A 21,500-nucleotide genomic window follows, 5' to 3' on the forward strand; every position below is an offset into this window, starting at 1 on the left:
CAATATATTTTGATGTGATAACCTGTAATTCTAATATCAAAAGCTGTTGTGTAGAATTTTCTTAGTATTCTGCATAGTTATCTGAAGGTGTCTCATCTTTCGCTTTGAGGTGAGATTCTATAAATTCAGACAAGTTATGTTTAATTTCATCAGATAGCTGTATTTTTCAGGTACTCTGCTATGAAATACCTTGTCATATGCGCAAAACATTGCTTTAGTTGTAGTTATATAGCCTTGGGAATAGTTAACAGTATTGAGGAGCTCACAGATAACTCTGAGAGAATTGTTACGAAATGAAATAAAACAATATCAGTAAAAAATTGAATGTAAATAATATTATATAGTTAGTTTACTTAGTGATTAGTCATCTTTTGATGTTTATCTTGCTCCTGGATATCATAATTCTGTTTGTAAACAATATTTATTACCAACGAAATTCCTTTCTGCTAAGGCACTTGATGTACCAGTTTTGTGAGGATTAAGTAGCAGTGAGAGATAATTTCCAGGTAGTAGAGATCATAGTTAATATAAAGTGTATGGTTGTGGTTTAAATAAGGATGCAAAGGACAAGTTCTTGTTGGTGTAGCAACTCTTTATCATAGATTTTAGAGTGAAAATAGAACTGTTGATTTCTTCTCTGAGAGGATACTGAACCTTCTTAGAGCAGCACACCAGGTCCTTACCAGCAGAGGGAGTTTATGTTGCAAGTGATGCTACCCTGTACTTAGCAGGTTGCTTGACCACAATTTTGAGGAAAAATATTGCAAAGATAGACCAGAATTCACTGAATCTGAATAACAAACTTTACACAATCATGAAAAGAAGTAGTAACTGAAAATGAGGACAAGTTCTGATAACTTATTGCAACACTGCCTCAAAATATTTAACAGTATCTTGTAATGCAGTTCCCTTTTTTTATTTTATCATCTCCTCAAAAATTTGACTTGTTTCTCTTCATAACGGTAGACAGTAGGGGATTTTTTTGTGGGTTTTGTTTGTTGGTTTCAGTTTTGTTTTTTGAATTACTGCTCTGAGGTTCTTCCTTTTGAGGACGAACATCCTGCTTATCTTTTTTGCACAGCATTACTGGTGAAAGCAAAATACTGAACTTAGTAAAGACCTTCTTTATTATGCTCTGCTTGTTCACACTTCCATGAAGTCGTATGGGGTATAGAAGGTTCTAAGCAAGTGGTCACTGATTTCTTTCTGCTTGGGACTATTCTTGAAAATGCTTTCTGGATAAGGTTTTCCCATGGTTCATTAGCAGTGCAGCTGTGCAGTAAAAGTGTTATTTACTACTTCTAGCACTTCACCTTTAGTAGAAGTCTATGATAGTTTGATCTGTATATGGCATTCTAAGCTGATGAATAAGGTATCTTTGGGGAACATATAAAGTAGTATTATATGGAAGATAAAAGACGACGGTCAGATACACAGGCTGAAGCTTTTATATGGAAAAATGATTTCTAATTCTTGTTCTAAATCCTGTTCCTTTCTTCTCCAACAGAAACTATACCAGTATCCTCCTCCACAGACTGGCAAGCAGCTTTTGGGTTTGGTTCCTCCAAACAGCAAGAGGACGACTTAGGGTTTGATCCCTTTGACATCACCCGCAAAGCCTTAGCAGACCTGATTGAGAAGGAACTGTCAGTCCAAGACCAACCTTCCCTTTCGCCCACATCTCTTCAGAACCCTACCCCACACACTACAACTGCCAAAGGGCCAGGTTCTGGATTCCTGCATCCTGCTGCACCCACAAATGCCAACTCTCTCAGTAGCACCTTTCCAGTCATGCCACAGAGGTTTCCACAGTTTCAACAGCATCGAGCAGTTTACAACTCCTTCAGTTTTCCAGGCCAAGCAGCTCGCTATCCTTGGATGGCCTTCCCACGCAATAGCATCATGCACTTGAACCACACAGCAAATCCCACCTCAAATAGTAATTTCTTGGACTTGAATCTCCCACCACAACACAGCACAGGTCTGGGAGGGATCCCTATATCAGGTAGGTGAATAGGGACAACGGTGAATATGACTTAATTTGTGCTCTCAGCTTCTCTGAGTCAGAACAGGAAAAGGAAATAGCCAGCAACAAGCAGTAGACTGTTATCTCTTGACTGTTGTACTAGGTTATGAACAGATGGAGGAATATTGTTTTAAATAGGTCCTTTGTATTAAAAAAAAAAAAACTAACTGGATATTTAGCCTTGTAAATGTTGAGCTTTATAAGGAAGGTGGAGTATTATGTGCCCGCTTAATTTTGTGCCAAAGCAGATTGGTATTTTGGTTCTTCGGTCTTGCCACACTGGCTTTACATAAGAGTAGGCCCTGGAAGTGCATTGTGACTTTCATGTTGGCATGCAGGTGTTGACCAGAGTTCTTAAAGTCGTGCAAAAAATTGTAACAATGGTAATTTGTGGCAGATGTCTTGGCTGGGTCATTCCCTCTTGCACATAACTGAGTGCCTGCACAGTAAAACATTTAGTGCTGTTCATTTCTGTACTTCAGATGGCCTTAATATTATGCTAATCTTGACTGAATGGGTGCTTGCAATGTGTGTAAGAGGATTCGTCCTGATTCTGAGGGCCTTGATGTTGGAGAAAAGTAAATGTGAAGTCAGGCCAGTTTAGGCTGCCCTGAGTGGATTAATAGGCTCCTGCATCAAGCATAACAACTAAGGAGCTAATTGTAACAATAATTGTCTTGATTAAAAATTTACTTCTGGGGTTTGAAGTTCTTCCATACTTCCAATTTAGCTTGTCCCAAACAAATTCTTTTCTTGTAACAAGGGAAAAAATTGTATTACATGAATAATGAACTGCAGGTAGAAAGTCTGTTAGCTCTTTGTAGCCTTGAGGTGGAGAAAACTTCCCCTGGAGATGTTGCCAGTATTATTTTCTTTTCATGGGTTTTAGAAGTACTAGCTTTACTATAGGAAAGTGACCTAGGAAGAAGTTAGTGGTTTTTTTTGAGCTCTAGTGCAAGAAGTTACTTTGCTGTACTTTGTCGTCTTTGAAGGTTTTTTTGCAGCTACTGTACTGTTGAAGGGTCTTTAGGCTGATTCAAGTATGAACATGGTCCATACTACTAGGGCAAGTAACTCAAAACTCTTTACACTGACAACAGCAAAGTTTTAAGCCTGAAACAACTGATATTGGTTACGCAAAAAAAGTTGTTTCTGGCATGGAGTAACAAAGTACAGCATCCATAGCTGCACTGTTGCTCCCTTTCCCCTAAATTACATACAACTTTCAGAAAAACAACAGGACATCACTTTTCAACTCTACCAGTCAGTTGTAAAAACTGTTACTTTGAGGGGTCAGTAACAAGACTATCTTATAACCTGGGGAACCAGAAAAATCCTTTAGTGTTGAAAAAGATCTGTTCAGGTTGACTTCAGGTTTGCAGAAGTATTGCCTTATTTTAATTTTAGTTAGCAGTTTGAAAGTGGAACTTTTTGTGTTTGTAGGAGACTTGTAGATCTTTTTTTCAACTTCTGAAAAGCATGTTGTATGGTACTGGTTGATGCCCAGCCCAGGCCATGTGCTTTCCCCATATGTTTTAAGGTCGCAAAATTGATATGTATGTCCTTTTTTTGTATGCAACTGCTACAACCAGTTAATCCAAAAATATTTTTGGCAAATATCGTGCTAAAACCACAATAAACATCTGCTGTGGTAACCATGGAAAGTTTTGTGTTGGTTTTAATCTGTTGTTATAGAAAATATTGTTAGTTGACTGGCTGACAGTTAGATAGCAGTTGCTGCAGTGCAAACACTTCTCAGCTGATACACGTCAGCTTTGATATGTCTTGAAAAAAGGATATTTTGCACAAGGATGGATTACTCCTTTTCCTGCTGCCAGAAATCAGCTGAAGTCTCAGTTCTGGTTTAGTTTGCTGGGTTATGAGCTTATGAGCTTATATTATTTATATTTATTTTAGTGCTCTAACTGCTTCAGAAGTACAGATAATTTGCAAGTCAGGAGATGACCTCATAGCTCGTCTTGTGTGCTGACTTGATAGTTTCCAGTTTTGTTGTTGTTTGTTTGGTTTTTTTTTTATGTGCATCTAGAGTACAGGTCTCTCAATGAATCTCTATTTTCTGTTTGAAAAAAATAATTCCTGTTTTTTGTTTTAATCTATCAGTAGCAAGTATTTAATTACTGAATTTTCCTAGTTTCCTTGTTTAATTTACAGATACATCTATCTGGTGGGGTTGGGGAAAGAAAGTTGTGTCCAAGTACAGAGAACTCCTGTGTATAAGACTTTATCATACCCTAGCTGACCTGCTAAAAAGGTAGCATATCTTTTATATATGAGATAAAATATAATATATATGCTTCCGGTTAGCAGTATGGAACTGTCAACCTGAAGCTCGTTTCTCTTGGTTCTTTAGTTAGTCCACATTAGGATGTTTTGGTCAATGTTACCAGCTTGGCTGGTTCAGATATAACAGGAAAAGAAACCAAGTGTAGGGGAAACTTTGCATTCTGTCTCATAGCAGAGACCTTCTACTGCTGTAAAAGCCACGTGTTTCTTAAGGTCTTTGATCACAGGTTTTTACAGGATTATAAATTCCTCAAGTAGTTAATGCTGGAGCAGTTACTGGTAAAAAAAAAGGGGGGGGTAGGAACAGGCACATGAGTCTGTATCTGCTTGCTCTATTTAATCAACCCTTTTGAAGCTTTTTATTTATGTCAAAACAAGCAGATCTAATAACTTCTATAAATTCACATGTTAGTTTTCTAGGCTTTCTGAATTTGAGTTGGTTTCACTAGGTGTATTTGTGGTATGGAAGCTTGAATTAAGAAAATGTTATCTTGTAAACTGCTGCTGTTTCTACTTTAGACATTATCGTTCACATGAATTTGAAATGCTCCTATGTGACATGTTAAATGTAATTTGCTGAAACTGCCTTGTGTTTATTTGAGCTGTGCTGCATTCATAAACTCACAGCTTCAGGCAGGTCTGTTCTGTGATGTACCCAATTGAAATGGAGGAACACAAGCACTACCTACATTTCTTTTTTTTTTAATTAAGCTCTCACTTAAATAATTTCTATATGGAATTTGGTTGCTTATTTCTTAGAGGAAGTAGTTAATTATTAACTAATTTTGTGGTTTCCAGTGAAATGACACAATGACACATGACTGACTTTATAGATTTATTATGCATGTGTTTGAAGTGTGTCCTTATCAGGCATACATTTGTCCCCAACCCATATTTAAATGAACTTTTTGATTGATTGATTCCCAGAGTAACTTTTTTTCTTCCCTCACTGTATCATTTTTCAGACTGTAGCAGATGTTTCATCTTGTCGTTTTCAGGGACAATTTAAGCTTATTGCTGTTCTCTGGAGTGGGATGGATTAGATGGTTTACTATGAAATTATAAATGTGTAACTGTGCTTCAGGAGAAAAGTCCAGTGACTTCTTCATGAACACTGTGATTCTTGTTGCAAGCAATCTTCCCCTAGATTGTATGCAAGCCATCCTGAGAGCATTGGCCAGCAGCTATGCTTTGTTCTGCAGATAATGCCAAGGGAAAGATTGATTTACTGGCAGCAGTGTGGGTGGGTGTGTGCCTTTATTTTTATTTTACTATAGGATAACAGGAAACTCTTTGTCATTTGATAGCTAGTACACTATCATCTTTGCTGCCCTACTGCCTGGTGGTGTGTTCAAAAATAATAGGTATAATATGGGATCATAGAATAAGGTAGGATTCAGATTAACAGTGTCTTTTGGGACTTATGTGTACAAAATGAGATGTATACATATTAATTTATAAATATATGATTTTGTTTCTTGAATTTACTGAGTAGATGGTACTCATTGATTTTGTTACATAGAAGTACAGTTACAAACTCACAGAGTTAAAAGAATTAGGAACAAGTTGAAAATGGTTAGTCCACATTCCCCATCAGTTCTGCACAAGATGAAGTACTTGACATTTTAAAACACTGGCTATTACTTCATTTTGTAATTTCATAATTACCCTGAATGTAAAACTTAATTGTAAGCTCTATGCAGACCAGAATAATGAGGTAGTTTGGACTCTTCTAAGACTACTCCTACACCTACACTCCTGTGTATATTCTTCCCAAAAAAATCATTGAAGCCCCTGAGTTGGAAGGGACCCACCAGGATCATCAAGTCCAATTTCTGACTCTGCACGGGGCAGCCTAAATATTATGTCTCAAAGCTTTCTCCAAATGCTTGTTAGACAGAGACAATTTATATATATCATATATTAAAAATCTAAATAGAGGAAAGAGTCAAGTGGACACAGATATGAAGCATAAAGAATTTAACCTTATTTAGGATGGGGAAAAATATTTTATTTATTGTCGTTAAAGATAGCCATTGTAAAAAGTTCATCAAGATATTTTAATTATGCAGCTGACTGATACAGGAGCTGCCACAGGATATTTCAGAACATGGGAGTTGAATGAAATAAGTCTGTGTAATAGAATATAATGAAGAATCAAAATTTCCTTTTCTCAAGACCTTTTAGTTTTGATGTTGTGGCTTATATCTGTTGAATATGTATATCCTTATTGATTGATATTATGTATATTTAAAGATGAGACTTAATAAATGAGTAGGCAACTCTAATAATTTTGGGTGTCCCCCAGCAGTGTCTGTGGTAGTGGTGTTGCTCTCCTTATCCAGACACAGATTAGCACGCATGTCTTCATATCATGGCTGCATTTAGGTTTTTGGGAAGCAGTAGCTGGTAGCAGAGAGGACAAAGCAATGATGGTTTTATTAAGAATGTCCAACATTTTCCCACCTAAAGTACTGAGTTCTTCCATTTCTGACCTATTTATGGTGTTACATCTTCTGCTGCTTTAAATTTTCTGGCCTCTAAGCTCTCCAGCCTTTGAATTTGCCTTGGACATCAAATCCTTTCTTGCCTAATGCTACCTTTTAGACAAGATTTTAGTAAAACAAGGGAAGATCCTTATATGTCGGCTGTGGTCATATTACTTAAATACTATTTACAGCACAAAAAAAGATGACATATCAGAATAAAGTTTAACATGTTTTCCCTTTAATACTAAGATTCCTTGTCTGACTTGCTATTTTCCCATAACATACTTGCATTTCCATTTGAGAGACATATTTTTTAATTTGGTCTTTGTTTTTTTTGTCTCCTTTCCTTGGGTTGTTTCTATTTCGTGAAAACAAACAGACACATACTCCAAGCCTTGTTTTATACAGTCTTGGATGGAAACAGAGAATTTGTGGCATAGGAGCTGACATTTTCCTGTGGTCTCAGGATAATGATTTGATACAGGGTTTTGGATGTGTTCTGCTACTTTGCCTTTTCAAAAGAGGGTTTGGGCTATGTGGTATGGCTGTCAAAGTCAGCATGCTGTAAAAATTCTCCAAGTGCTGTGTAAAAAAGGCATTTGATCCCATACCCTAGCAACAAGAATGTGACTTAAACATTGGTGCCTCACATCCCTTTATTTGGATGCCATGGTAAAATATTTTCCTGTACTCTTCCTCTTGACCTGACAGTACATGAAAGCCTTAATGCCTGTTTTAAGTACTGGTTTCCTTACTCTTAACAGTAAGAGAGGCATTAGTCAATTATTTTTCTGTCCTAATCTTTTTAAGAAGACCACTTGCTCACTTGGTGTTCTTCTTTGTTCTTTGGCTTTCCAACACCAGCTGGACAGAAAGCTGAGTGTCATCTTTTCTGTGCCCCCTGGCTAGATCTATGCCTGCCTGAAGTCTTTCTGACTGGGGGTAAATATTGAAAATAGGAAATCTGGTGAACATTTTAGCTGATACAGCTAATAGTTGTAGGTGCCACATGTGGCATTTCCAAAGGCTTGCCTCTTTTCCAGAGTGCAGAGCAGCTGCTCTCAGAAGTAGATGTGTTGCCCTGATAATAGGGTCACTCCTCATTTGAAACTGCTTTGAAATTGTAAAATGAAAAGTACCTTCTGTAAACAGCCCTCAGCTATTTACATTATTGCTTCTACTGATTCTTGTATATCCTAGTTTTCTCAACAAAGATGACTGTTAGTACAACCTTTGCTATTGAACATTTTGTTCTTCTCATCAGTCCTTTTGCTCACAGCACCCTTTTTTTTCCCATGGAGGTCCTTAGTCCTCCATCCTTCCTCTTCAGGAGATGCTTTGTATCTGTGTGTATCCCCACTTTGAAATTCATTCTCCTTTTATTTCCCATCATAACTAATTTTCTGTTTCACTGGTGAAGAAGTGTTCAGCGCAATATGGAATTAATCCATTTTGAAATTAAACTTTTGGCTTGCTCATTTCTGTTTATCTGGAGGAGTTTAACATTTTTTCTTGTGCATCCAGGTTTAACCTGAATAAAATGGAAGTGGGATTTCAGATTAATTTCAAAATTATTAAATCAGTGTCAAGATGGAAATCTGCTGTGGCTGTTCCTTTTCTTAGCTCTGCTGTCTTGTCCCTTAACTCGCATTCACTTCCTAAATTGACTACAAAGGCCTGGCTTGCTTGGTGTAATCTTCTCATGGTCTCTGAGAGAACTTCATCCACAGCACCTGTCCTTTAAGTCCTGTTTCTCCATCTGTTCCAAAATCTCATCTTGCCCACCCACCCTTCCTTCCAGTGCCTTTTCAGTGCTAATACTGCAACTGTTTTCTAAATCCTGTTGAAATTTTTTTCCGGTGATTATATAGGTGATACTGTTTCAAATAAGGCTTGATACATAAATATCGGTCTTCATCTCTAGCTTGGCTTTAAGGTCTTAGAAAATTTTTTAAATCTTTGATTGCAAGATTTTAGGCATGATGGTGAAAGACAGGCATCCTGCTTTTTTTTTTTTTTTTTGATAGCAAGATGCCTATTTTTAAGTGTGTAATTTTATTTTGGAAGAGTATGTATGTGACAAAGAAAAAAGTGGAAAAAACAAACCTCCAATTTGGCTGCAATGTATCAGAGGAGTGACTAATCACATTAACTCTACTACATTTGAAATAAACATGGGGTTGGCTGAAATAGGTGGCCTGAGTAGCTGACTCAGTCTGCATTCTGGACTGTTAGTCCTGTCAGCTTTTTTGGGAACTTTCCAGAAACAGGGAGAAACAAGCAGACAGGAGTTTTTTCACATCAAATTTCATTACTGTTTTTGTCTGTAGTAGTGTCACCAAAAGAGCTTCACCTACACTAGATGTTGGCTTTTGCCTGGGTCTTAGGGATGGAAGACTGCATTTATTGTTAATAGAACCTCTTTAGGGCTGGCTCACCAAAACATAGAAAGGCTGTTTCCTTTCACAGGTAATTGGTAAGATATTGGGATGGCTCTGCAGTAGTGTTAGAGGCAGTTCTGTTGTCTTATGTGTCTCCTTCCTCCAGCAGGCAGATGCTTAGCCTTGGGATGCTTTTCTGAAGTCACTTCAAAATATGCATTAGGTCCCTGGCATGAGTTAAAAGGTGCAACTGTCTTAGTGATGTTAAAAACATGGCATTTTCCTTTTAAAGACTGGAAAGTGAGTGCACTTGGCATTCTACCTCAGTGTCTAACAAAAGGCTGTGCCTTGGCATGGACCTGAAACTTTGGCTCTTTCTTTGGTATATTTAACAAAATACCAGTAATGATGCATTTCAGCAAAAAGTACAAATAATTCTAAGGCTTTCTGCATAAACGTTTTCTAAGTACTTCAGCTTGAAAAACAACTGAGAGAGCCAATATAATCTTTTTTTAAATTGTATTGGGGCAGGAGCATAAATTAATCCTGAAGGAGTAGCAACTGAAAGAGCAGCTTTGCAAATAGTGTTTCTCCTCCCAGTACTGCCAAACCACATTTGAGGGCAAAAAAATTTTTTTTTCCATCCCTTGCCATCTCTTGGTTTCTTCTACACAGCCTCACTTGAACTTCATCTTGTCCTCAGAGGAATTATTTTAAAAAACTTATTTAAAAAATAGGTCACTTCTATTAGAAGACAGCACCTAATAATCAGAATGAATTTCATGTCATGGAAAGTGAAAACTTGGTTTTCTTGCAGTTTATCTGATTTTCCCACAGAATTATTGAAATAATCTACAAATATATATCAGCCTTAATTGTTTGCAGATGTAGGAAGATTAGAAATGAGTTTATAATTTGCCAGAGTGTGCTTTCATTGTGCTAATCCTGTTCTCACAGTCTGAAGTTGGAGGGTTGGTTGAATGGTTGGATATTCCTGGGATCCAGAATCTCTGTAACACGACAGGCTCTTGGTAATTGTTACTATGGCTTTGAAGATCTCAATTTTTTCTTTGCAGTTTCTAGTTCCTGCATTGCCTGTAGGGCAAATTTCAAATATTTTGGTTTTATTTAAGCATGTATCTATCTGTGTACCCACAAGTACATTTCTATATGTGGGTTTTTCTTTTGAAGTCAAAGTTTGTTCTATTGACAAACAGGGTAACCTGGTGAGATTTAATTCTGATGCATGATATGAGAGGAAGCAGTTTAGGTTAAAATGGACTTTATTTTCCAGATGAATGGAATTGCATGCTTTCTGAGCTTTTTAATCAAACTGTTCTGTGTGTAGGATTCAAGTATCTATTTCATTTGTTTCAATATCTTAAGTCTTTGTGCACTTAGTTTAGATTTATGGTAATATTAAAGATTATCAGTACCAAACCTATTTTCTTATGGAGTCAGTAATAAAAAATGTGGGATGCTCTGGAAACATTTTGTAGGAAGTCAGTCATGTTTTTCAAAGCAACTTGGAATCTCAATTTAAAATTTGCTTATAGATGGAAATTGGGTTGCTGGCTGCTATAAGTATGGTTTGGTCTCTTGAGCTGTGGTAAGTGTAAGTCAATCACAAGAACTCCCCAGAATACTTGATGTAACACAGTTTTTCTCAAGCCTAATAAAATTCTGACACTGTACATGCAAGCAAATATGAGTCTTCTTACTGCCCTCATATTAATGTTGTGGAAGGAATTTCTTCTGAAAATAAATGACATTTTCTGACTCATAACATTTACGTAGTCACAGAAAGATAGAGCGTTGTACTGTCAGATCATCAAAAATCATTTAGAAAATCTTATTTTCCCCCTTTAAGTGTATACTTTAGAATTAATATATCTTACTTGATAATTTGGCTAACTGGCAAGTTAAGTTGCAGTTGGATTTATTTGACATGGAAAAATAGTGTGCTTCTGTTTATGTGGCTGTCTTTTAAATTGAGTGGAATTGCTATAACCGTGGAAATCAATATGGAGTGGAAGTAAAATGTGCTTTATTTGCAGTATTTTAAAGCTGAGGGTAGTCTGGTGTCTCTTGTCTACCAAGGCAAATTTTGTAGGTGTGTGTATGTACATAAATTGTATGTACATGTGCTCTTTTGTTTCCCCAGCTTGTAGAGCTCATGACTGCGAGACTTTCACTTGACATTCGTGCTGTGAAATGACTCTTAAAAATCTGGGTTTTGTGAATTGTCGATTTGTTTCATGTGTAGACAATGTTTGTGAGGCTTTTAAAGGTTCACTGCAAACAGCTTTACCTTCTAGTGCTCCTCTCTCTTGATGTCTCTCTAATGTGATGAAGTGGCTACTTGTGTTCCTGATGAGCAGCCCTGCTGTTTATATGTGGACAGTTTCCCTCTTCTCTAATCTGCCAGTAACATTCTTAAGTCTCTGTGAATGGATGAAACTTCCTTTTTTGCTTTATGCATTGTAGGATTTCTAGGAGTCAGATATCGAGAGTCAATGAAGCTGAGAGAGAAATCCTTTAGGTCACAGATGTTTAAATGGGATTTTATTTGTGATTTAAACAATTTCATGAGCAAACAAGCTTATTACTCATACTGAAGTGAAACAGATATAGTTCATATAATAACTGTTTTGTAGATGTTTAAATATACAACCTTTGAATGAAACGCTTTTGACTTTATGTAATGTGATGGTCATAATTTTTTTTTGGATGTGACGAATTGTCCTGTCTTTCTCTCTCCCCCTCAAAGGGAAGTACTGGACAACTCTTTCAAAACAGAAATACAGTGAAAAGTTATTTTGAGATCAAAATAGAGAAGCCCCAGTCACTTCTCAGAATAGGGCAATAGGCTGTTTCGGGGAAAGCACTTAGAGTCTCTAAACATGGTAGCACAAGGCAGAGACTGGGATCAGATATGTCACTTGAAAGGGTATGCTTCCCTGGTGGCCCCATTTGTTTCTAATTGAGTTGAAAGACTCTTGGTGAACTCCTGGTAGTCCTGCCTGTTCTTTTTTTCCCCTCATTTTTCTTTGGCTTCAAAATTTATTGTACAGTGTATTTAAAGATTTCCCAAGACCCTTTTTACAGGCAGGTTGTTGAAATAGCTATTCTGTTACTGAATACACCTTGGTAGTCTCTTTGCTTCTTTTGTTGCCATTCTTTGCAGTCAGGTATGTGGCATAGGTCAGAAGTTTATTTTTCTCTCAAATGATGATTCCCTCTGATTTTATTTTGCTTGACTCTTTTCTGTAGTTGATACACTGTGTGTCTTGGTCTCACATAAGACATACTGATGGGTTCTTTAAAAATAAATAATTGCAACCAAGAGTTGCAGGACTGTTTGCTTTTCAGTGAGACTAGGATATTTAGGACTTGGAGTGAAGGTATTTAATGTTTTTACTCAATTAGCATGAAAATAGGCTTTTGTAATGGCTTAAACTTGCTTTTGGAATGCAAGTTAGGTAGAGCAAAGAAATGTTCTTGCTTTACCTGTAATGTAACAATCTTGTGATTTTTCCTATTGGTCGTTATTTACTTAAGCACGTACTGGGTGAATTTTGCTTTGGATTTTACCATAGGCTTGTGTCAAAATTGGGGCAATGATTTGAAATTATTTAGTCACTGTGGAGTATTCATTTTAGTGGGCTTGTCTCACACCAAGAAAGCTGGCAGTTGTGCTATCCCATCAATATAGAAGATTGTGTCAGTGTCACCAAAGTGGCACAGCCAAATTAGAAACACCTTTGGGTCTTCATTACAGTGTCATTGTCAGAATTTTGGAAGTCACAGAACAGCCTTTATCAGTGCAGCAGACACTTGTGCACACATCTTCAGAAGTACTGATTATGAGCAAGAGAACAGTGTTCTGGCTTGGCCATTAATCCTCTTCATGGCCTCTCCCCCAAATACACACTGCTTTGCCTGATTTGAAGGAAGTGTTAAGGCATTGCAGGTAGAGAATGAGGTAAAACTGCTTGACTGTCTGGTAGGATGTGATAAGGGGGCAATGATTTTATTTAGAAATTCATTAAGTGACTAGTTTTATACAAATTAATGTTCAGTTTTATCTTAGTTTATAAAACACTTTCTTTGCAGTCATCTGGGTTTTACTTGGTTTTCCCACTATCAGTGGGCATGCTGCTTTAAGCCTTTTAAGATTAGCCTATGGAAGGAGACAGCATTTTTACTCGAGAGGGAAACTGTTGTATTGGTTCTCACACCCCTAGGTTGTTCACACCCCCAGATTGTAGTGTCCAACTGTAAAGTCTGCTAATAGTCAGAAAACTACTTCTTCCAACCAGTTAACTTTAGATGTAGGGAAAGATAATATGCAAATGTCCTTTTAATTACATCTGTCTTAACTGAGAACTAGCTTTTTCTCATTTTTAACTGTGGTCCTAGCTTCATCATGAAGCATAGACATATTTAACAGGAAGAACAAGCTGATGGATGAGTAATGATTTCTGAAGAAATGGTTTTCCTTCAGTTGGTAGAAGTGATTTCCTGTCTCTGGGGTGGATTTGCATTTTCGCTTAGGCTGTTTAAAACGTGCCAGAATTCAGCAAAGAGGTGCTTGGGTTTTTTGTGTCAGGGGCCAATGTTTTTGTCCTAACCTGCCTTGAAGCCTCACAAACACACCTGTTTGGGAAAGACAATAAATTTTTTGTAATTCTCTATTTTGTCACTTGTATACCTAGGAGCACAAGATTTTATCAAACTGCCTCTCTCATAGATAGCAAACAATACCATTTTGGTAGGTACTGAATCCTTTTAGGCCTTTCATCTCTTGACTTCTGTGAATCCAAGTAGATTTTGTTCAGACAGTTGAGGTGAAGAACAGTCTTCCTCAATTTATTATTTCCTGTTGTTTTGTGTTAGAGAGGGTACCCAGCAGTGGTGCACTATGCCTGCCTCAGACAGCAGTGTTTCCTCACCAGAAAGGGCCAGCCTTTTCCATTTCTTGAGAATCTTGTATCTAAACACTTGCTAGCTTTCTTGACCCTTATGTGTGCTGTATTGTCTTTTTTACATGGAGAATAACATGACAAAACATACATGTTTTCTTAGCCCAAGGAGACCTAATGCCCTATGACATTAATTTTCCTATCCTGTTCTTTGTAACATCCTTCAGACTTTGTCTTAATCTTCCTCGATGACATGTTTCAGGTAGTTTACCACGGGTTCATTTTCTTGCACAAGAGCTTTGAGGCATGTTGGGGGTTAGTGAAGTTGGTGACTGAGACCCTTGCAGACCCCCAGCTCACAGGTGTTGAGATGAGTATGCTTGCTTATGCAGTAAGCACTTTTGTGTGCTTTTTGCATTGCAGTAGAAGTAAATAATTAAACGGAGCTATTTCTTTGCATAAGATTTTTGAAGCAGCAGTGAGGAAAAAAAGTGGAAACTAATGGTGTGCAATGCGGAATTTGTTGCGGTTATTTCTGTGATCGTGAGCTGGCTACTTTTGTTCCAAAAAGTTAATTTAGAACTCTCAAATGGGCTTATGGATGTTCTAGAGGATTGTGAACCATATCTCTTGAGGAGATTTTCTTCTAATACTTTCTAAAACTTTGATTTATTATTTTTAATCTCAGGATTGTAGGTTTTGATGAAAAACATGTGGCACTGAATTCTTTAAAAGCATTTATTCTGTGCAATAGTGTTCCAAAGGAAAAAGGAGGAGCTGTGAAATTACAGGATTCAAGTAGTTTTCTTGTTTGGTTTTGGGGATTTTTTTCTCCCCCTCTCGTTACTAAAAGGTGATTGCCCAGGACACCACTTTTTTCTGAACATTCAGCTTTACAGAAACTGCCAGGGCAGGTTTGATAGCAATTGAGACTGCTTTCTTTACTCTCCAATATAAGGTTGTGAGTTAGTGATGGCCTCTAATTTTCCAGGAAGACTTAAATCTGTTCTGTTGATGATGAAGTATCAGTATTAGGAAAGTATCTCTTTATAGCAATTCTGATTGAGATCAAGGTCCTTTCCTCAATCAGGACAGGCAGAGATATTTGGGGGGGGAAAAAAAAAGGTTATGTTCTAGATATTTGTCAAAAAGACAAGCATGTGCCAACATACTGCCTAACTCTTCCTTTCCAAATAAAACTGACCACAAGCTAATAAAGTATGACTTGCTGTATGGGACGATAAATACTGGAGTGCTCATGTCTGGTTTGTCCTGCTTTGAGATACTTAAAACGAGAGATGGATCACAGAACCAGATAGTTTGTTCTAGATAGCATGGTGTGATTTTTGTGTTGAGGGATCATTTGCTGTAGTCACATTATCCTGTTGTCCTTTACCAATATGTCTTGAAATGTTGAGGCAAGTAGTTGAGACTTGACTGCTTTGGTGTCTGGTTTGCTTGTTACCAAAGTTTTGAGGATACTGCTGTGTCAGAAATTATTCTGAAAAGTCATTAAGGAATTTTCACTACTGTTCTTCAACTGCAAGAGGAAAATTCACTCCCTCCAACTTCATTACCATTTCCTTCGGAAGAACATCTCTAGGGCTGTGAATGAGCAAGCTATAACAAAACTAAATACATCTGTGATTTTCTTCAGCCTCCCTGGTTCCATTTCTATTCCAAGGCCCTACCTAGCCTTTCTTCATTTTGGTGCACATCACCCTTTTGAGCCTGCTGCCCATCAATAAAGCAGCCAAATTGCAGCAGCTATTCTCATCAAGTACCTGGTAGATTTTCCCCTGTTACTAATAGAGGGAGAGCCACTGTGTCCTTGATTATTCGAGTCTCTGAATCAAAATGGGGAAATAAATATTGGGGGAGGAGTTATATCTTTCTCCCATTCCCTTACACTTTGTTTAAAACCTGCCAGCCCCTCTGAGTAATTCATCAATCATGGAAACACTGACCCTAGGTTTTGGACAGGGGAAGTATTAAATTATTAGCTTAAAAAGTAAAAGCAAAATCCCATACCCCACCAAAGAAGGACATCTGTTTCTAACTTCAGCTTTTTATTTTTTTATCTTTCATTTTTTTTTTGTTGGTAAATCTCCCAGACAACAGCAGTTCTGTAGAGAGTTTAAATATGAAGGAATGGCAGGACGGGCTAAGGGCACTTCTACCGAACATTAACATCAACTTTGGTGGACTGCCCAATGCTTCCTCCCCCTCCAACGCCAACCACAGTGTACCAACGTCCAACACTGCCACCACCGACAGCCTGAATTGGGACAGCCCTGGCAGCTGGATGGACCCCGCAATCATCACAGGTAACCGTTTCTCACTCCTTCAGCTCCACTGGCAAACCATCCAATGGGGATTTGGCACAAACTGATTTACATCTGGAAAAAAAAAAAAAAAAAGAAAAAATAAAAAAGAAAAAGTCAGTATGCGGTGGTCTCTTCCAGCTTCCATCCACAAAACCTCAAGGGTCCAGGAACTTTTGTGGAACATCTAGGTATAACAGAGCGTCACTTAGGCCTTTGCAATGCATGCCCAGGACCTTTGCAGGCAGTCAGGTGGAGCAGTGCTTTCCTATAGGCTCAATCTGTAAGGTGTCCCTTCTGCTGGATGGCATGTCCGGTATGTGCGTCGCTGGTCCTGAGGCACTGGAGGCAATCACTGGACTTGGTTATTTAAAAAGGGACATACTCCACTTGTTTATAAAGCTCTCTTTTATAAGGCTGTCTGGTTGTGTCTCCCTGTTAGAGAGGCTGAAGCATGAGTCAAGTAGGCAGAATAAAAGGTGAAGCATGAGTGTACTGGCAGCTTAGTGTGGTGAGGTTATGTTGACGAGGAGGCAGTTCTTGAGCAGAATGTTTGATAGAAAAATGTGTGTTTTATGAAGAAGTGCTCTGAGGGTGAACTCTCTCCTGTCTTGATTTAATGTTAAATGTTTTTTGGGCAGAATAATTATGCATAATAATGTAAAATGCATTTTCTGTACAAACTAATCATGTTTTTTCATTGTTGCTTTTTGCTAGGTTAAATTGACCTCCTTCATGGTCAGTTTGTTGCTTCTCCTCTGACTTGCCTGTACCCCTGTTCTTTTTCTTCTTTTCTTAGGTATCCCAGCCTCCACAGGAAACAGTTTAGACACTCTTCAAGATGACAATCCTCCACATTGGCTAAAATCTCTTCAGGCCCTCACAGAGGTGGACGGCCCCAGTGCAGCGCCATCACAGACGCACCACAGTAACCCCTTCGGCACACAGATCCCTCTGCACAGAGCCAGTTGGAATCCCTACTCTCCTCCTTCAAACCCCACCAGCTTCCATTCCCCACCTCCAGGCTTTCAGACAGCCTTCAGACCCCCCAGTAAAACCCCCACAGATCTACTACAGAGCTCAGCGCTGGATCGTCATTAGGAAAGGAAGAAAAAGAAAAGAAGAAAAATAAGACCCAAAACGTTAGAAATGCAGGAAGTGTCCCACCCTGACTCCTCCCCACGCCCACCTACTGTTCCCTGTCATATCTTTCTTTCTGAAGAATCCAGTTCCTGATCAAACTTCCCCCCCCAAATGCAATGCCATCACAGGGTCATGACCATTCTTTTTGTTAAGTTTCTGCAGAAACAGTGTTTGAAATACGCTGTTTGAAATACTTTCTAACCATTCTAAGAAAAAAAAAAAAAGAGAGAGAAATCAAAATGCAGTCTCAATGCTTCAGGAGAATATTACTGTCTTACGTCTTTTGCACATGAGTATTTCTGCCTAGTGGAAAAGTGTCAATCTGCAGTAGGGGGAAAAGTGCAATGCAGAATCAAATGCAAGAACATAAAAATGGTATTTAATTTAAATGAAGTTACTGAACATGTGGGGCAAGCAGTGGCCCAGCATTTATTTTGCATTCAGTGTGGCACTACACAGGGAAATTGCTATGTTGGGGTTGGTTGGTTTTTTTGTTGGTTTTTTTTTTTTTTTGAGCAGGGGATTTTATTGCATCAGTCAGAGTTTGACATGAAGTGTGTTGAAAGACAAAACACTTATAGCTATGAGTAACTGGCATGTTGCTAGAGTGGTTTAAAGAGGGGAGAATAAGATTTTTCTTTAATTTTGGCTTTAGATTTCAAGTAAACTTTAATGTTTTAAAAGTATTCACAGATTTAATACCTAGCGTATACGTAATATAATTATAAGCAGCTGAAACACGAGTGATATTTACTTCAGTCTTTCTGTCTCCTCTGTCAGTCTCTCTTTTTTTTTTTTTTTTTTTAAAGATTCACCTGATTTGGGCACTCTGGGATAGCACTGCATTGGGGCCACATGATCACCATCAGGAGCAACCTCTGACCTCCTCTGCCTGCAGCTTTTACTTAACCCTGTAGTTTCTGGACGTTTGTGCAGTATTGAAAAGACAGGAAAAAAGAAACAGATAAACATGGTTATAACCTGACGCTAAAACTAAAACCAAGGAAATGTACCTCTTTCTTCAGAATTAAAACTAAAATCTTAAATAAAACAGAAAACTTGATGATGACTTCATGTTTGCTTTCTGATTTTTTTAACCTTGGATTTTTAATTACTGCATCTGGTAAAAAGTGTATGCTATTGCATGTTTGGGGTTTTCTTATTCATCTAAACCAGAACTACTTTATCATTGGAAATACTGCTTGGTGTGGTAACTTCTGTATTGAAGGGTGGAAAAAGCATAACACTTTAAATCTTTTAAAGGGATTCTGTTGTCTTTACTCATGGCAGTAGCTCGAGGAGTCAGTCTCTGTTATTGGTGCTATCATTTTAAATCTGAAGCATGAAAATCTTGTTTGTATTTTCTGAATTAAATGCCATGGCACTTGGGGTGGATAGCATACAATAATATGCCTGAAGATATGGCAGATAATTTGTTACAATTCCCTGTGTTCATCAACAGCCTTGCATAAAAGTTTAAAATATGTCACTGCACAACAGGGGATGAAGAGCTCTTAAAGGACAGAAGGCCTCCAGTAAGCTTTTATACTTGCAAGCAGACATACTTAAAATCTGTAACCTTGTGGTTGGGCTGCTGTTTGATGTAGCTTAGGAGGGTGGCAGCAGAGAGCCTGAAATTCTAAAGGTGCCTGTGCAGAAGGATCTCTCACCTGATGTGAGCTGCACAGTTCAGGCTGGCCGCCTTCTGAAAGTGTTGGCTGCTGGCAGGGGCAAGGAAGGGAATTTCCACTGATGAACCCTAAATGGGGATGGGATGGGGTGAGGAGCTGGCCTGTCAGGAAATGGGAACAAATGCTGAATCAGCCACTGGACAGAGGAGCAAAGTCTTGAATCTGCTCAATGTGTTTCTAAATATCCTGTTACACAAAGCAGGACTTGGTGGCTACATGCTTTTGCTCTTCTTTCACTTGCATTGCCATGTTAGTGCTGGATTTATTACTCTGTATGAAGGGCCTGTATGTGCTCTATCTGATCTGGCAGCATTGCTGCAGATGAGTCATGTGCCCTAGTTACCTGGGGGAATGTGCACACCCTTTGATGCCAGTGCTCCCCAAAAAGTAAATTATGTTTTTGTCACCCAGCCATTTCCTGTAACTGCTGCTGGTGGGAAGAGAAGTGCTGCAGGCTGGAATGGCTTCATCTATGGCAGTGCCTACTGGTACCAGCAGACTGGGGGTGCTGCCCAGCAGGAACTGTCTGCTGGAGGTGTTAGTGAAGATACAATTCATCTTTGGTTTGGACTTTTTTTGTCTCCTTCCACAGTTGATTGGCATTTTTCCACCTTTAACATTGTTTTAGAAGGGTGCCCTTCCTGACCCTGAAAATTAGCAAGGCTCCCAAAGCTGCTCCAACTGTTTTCTATGTACCACAGCAATTCCTGAAGCTGCTGCCTTCTTCAGTTTTTTGCTTGTCCCTTTGCTGCAGTTTAGGGGGTGCTGTGGCAGCCCTGTGCCCATGGTCTGCTGCCACTGGAAACCAGGTTTTAGCTGCCTGGGAGACACTTCCTTCCCTGCTGCCATGCAGCACCTGGTGTGGTTGGCCTGCCAACAAACCCTCAGCCTTCAGGAAGAAGTTTGCAGCTACAATGCTGCCTTCTCTTTATGGTGCTGCTTCCCCAGGAAAGACTTCTTGGTGGGTAACGTTGGCATTACAACAGTAAGGCGTATCAGTGATCAGACTGCTATGTGCTGGGTGCAACTTTTGTCACATTTAGCCTATTTTTGTGTCCACTATCTGATTTGGATTCTTCATCCCCTCAGCTGGGAACCAACCTGGTGTTGCACTCTGTTCAACTCTGTGGAGCTTACCTGGGTTTTTCTCCTGAAGTTTCAGATTTACTGGTAAGGGGGAGGAAGGTGGGTTTTTGTTTTATTGGGGGTTTGTTTTTGGTGTGGTTTTGGTTATTTTTTTTTAATCAATTGATGGAGTTTTCCTATGGCAAGAAATTCTATACAGGAACATTTACTGAAAAGAGAACATCAGTGTGATTGTCTTAGTTCACGGTCTATTGTTTCTTATAGTGTGTGGATACTTGCAGCTCTTTCATGTGTTAAGCAGTGAACAGTGCTTGACTGAAAGGCTGGTGACACAGGACTGGCAACACGTAAGGTAGATAACTTGTAAAGGATGGGCCAGACTTCTCTTCTAAAATGTGCATGAGTATGTGTTCAGGGAAGGAAGGGGATTGTTGGCCATGAATGTGTTGGTATAAGAAGCTGTGTGGCATTTTTAAACAAATTTACAATTCAGGTGTAGTAATTTGAGGGTGAGCAGTGCTGGATTGATAGTAAGAGTTCCTGCCCTATGGCTTCCCCTCCCCATCTTTCTAATATCAAAAAAGGGAATTATGTTTTTTCTAGATACAGGAAGGAATAAAATGTCACCTTCTGGCTGAGGTGAAGAGCCATTGTATGAATTCTTTTTCCTTTAAAAACTTTCATTGCCTGGTTGGGAATCAAGTGTCAGCAGGTATGTGGTATTGTAAAAGCAGTGTCTTGAAAGACCTGTTTTAATCACAATTAAAATAGAAAATAAAATTTAAAAGGGCAAAAGAAAACAGCTAAAAAGGGAAAAAAAAAAAGTTAAAATGTTAAAAGAAAAGTTAAAAAGTATTAAGGAGGGTCACTGGCAACTGGCACGTGCTCAGCATGTACCAGTTACAGTGAAGTTCAGTTTTCCTCCTGCTGGGAGGGCCCGGGGGTCAGGTGTCAGCGGGTGCCAGGGTTTGACCCGGCCTGGTGACCTGAGCAGCAGCTGCTGGGAATGAGGGAGGCTCTGGTTCTCTGCTGAGCTGATCTCAGGTGCATTCACCCCTGGCACCCCCTGCCTCCTGCAGCTCCTGGAACGCTGCTGCAGTGCTGCTGCTGGGGCAGGCACTTCAGCGGTGC

General features: G+C 38.8%; 1 protein-coding gene across 4 annotated transcripts in view; it reads left to right on the top strand.

Annotated features, from left to right (window-relative positions):
- CNOT4 (CCR4-NOT transcription complex subunit 4) overlaps positions 1–18,655 on the top strand; it is a 76,253-nt gene extending 57,598 nt beyond the window's left edge. For 2 of the 4 annotated variants that reach the window (XM_064702167.1, XM_064702166.1), the window contains 3 exons: positions 1,508–2,005; positions 16,240–16,452; positions 17,249–18,655. In XM_064702167.1, the coding sequence (XP_064558237.1) occupies positions 1,508–2,005; positions 16,240–16,452; positions 17,249–17,550 (1,013 nt within the window). In that variant the 3' untranslated portion in view covers positions 17,551–18,655. The remainder of the gene's footprint in view (positions 1–1,507; positions 2,006–16,239; positions 16,453–17,248) is intronic. The other 2 variants (XM_064702168.1, XM_064702169.1) reach the window with 1 other exon arrangement.
- The last annotated feature ends 2,845 nt before the right edge of the window (positions 18,656–21,500 follow it).

Source organism: Zonotrichia leucophrys, chromosome 1A (genome assembly GCF_028769735.1).
Source record: "Zonotrichia leucophrys gambelii isolate GWCS_2022_RI chromosome 1A, RI_Zleu_2.0, whole genome shotgun sequence".
NCBI lineage: Eukaryota > Metazoa > Chordata > Aves > Passeriformes > Passerellidae > Zonotrichia > Zonotrichia leucophrys.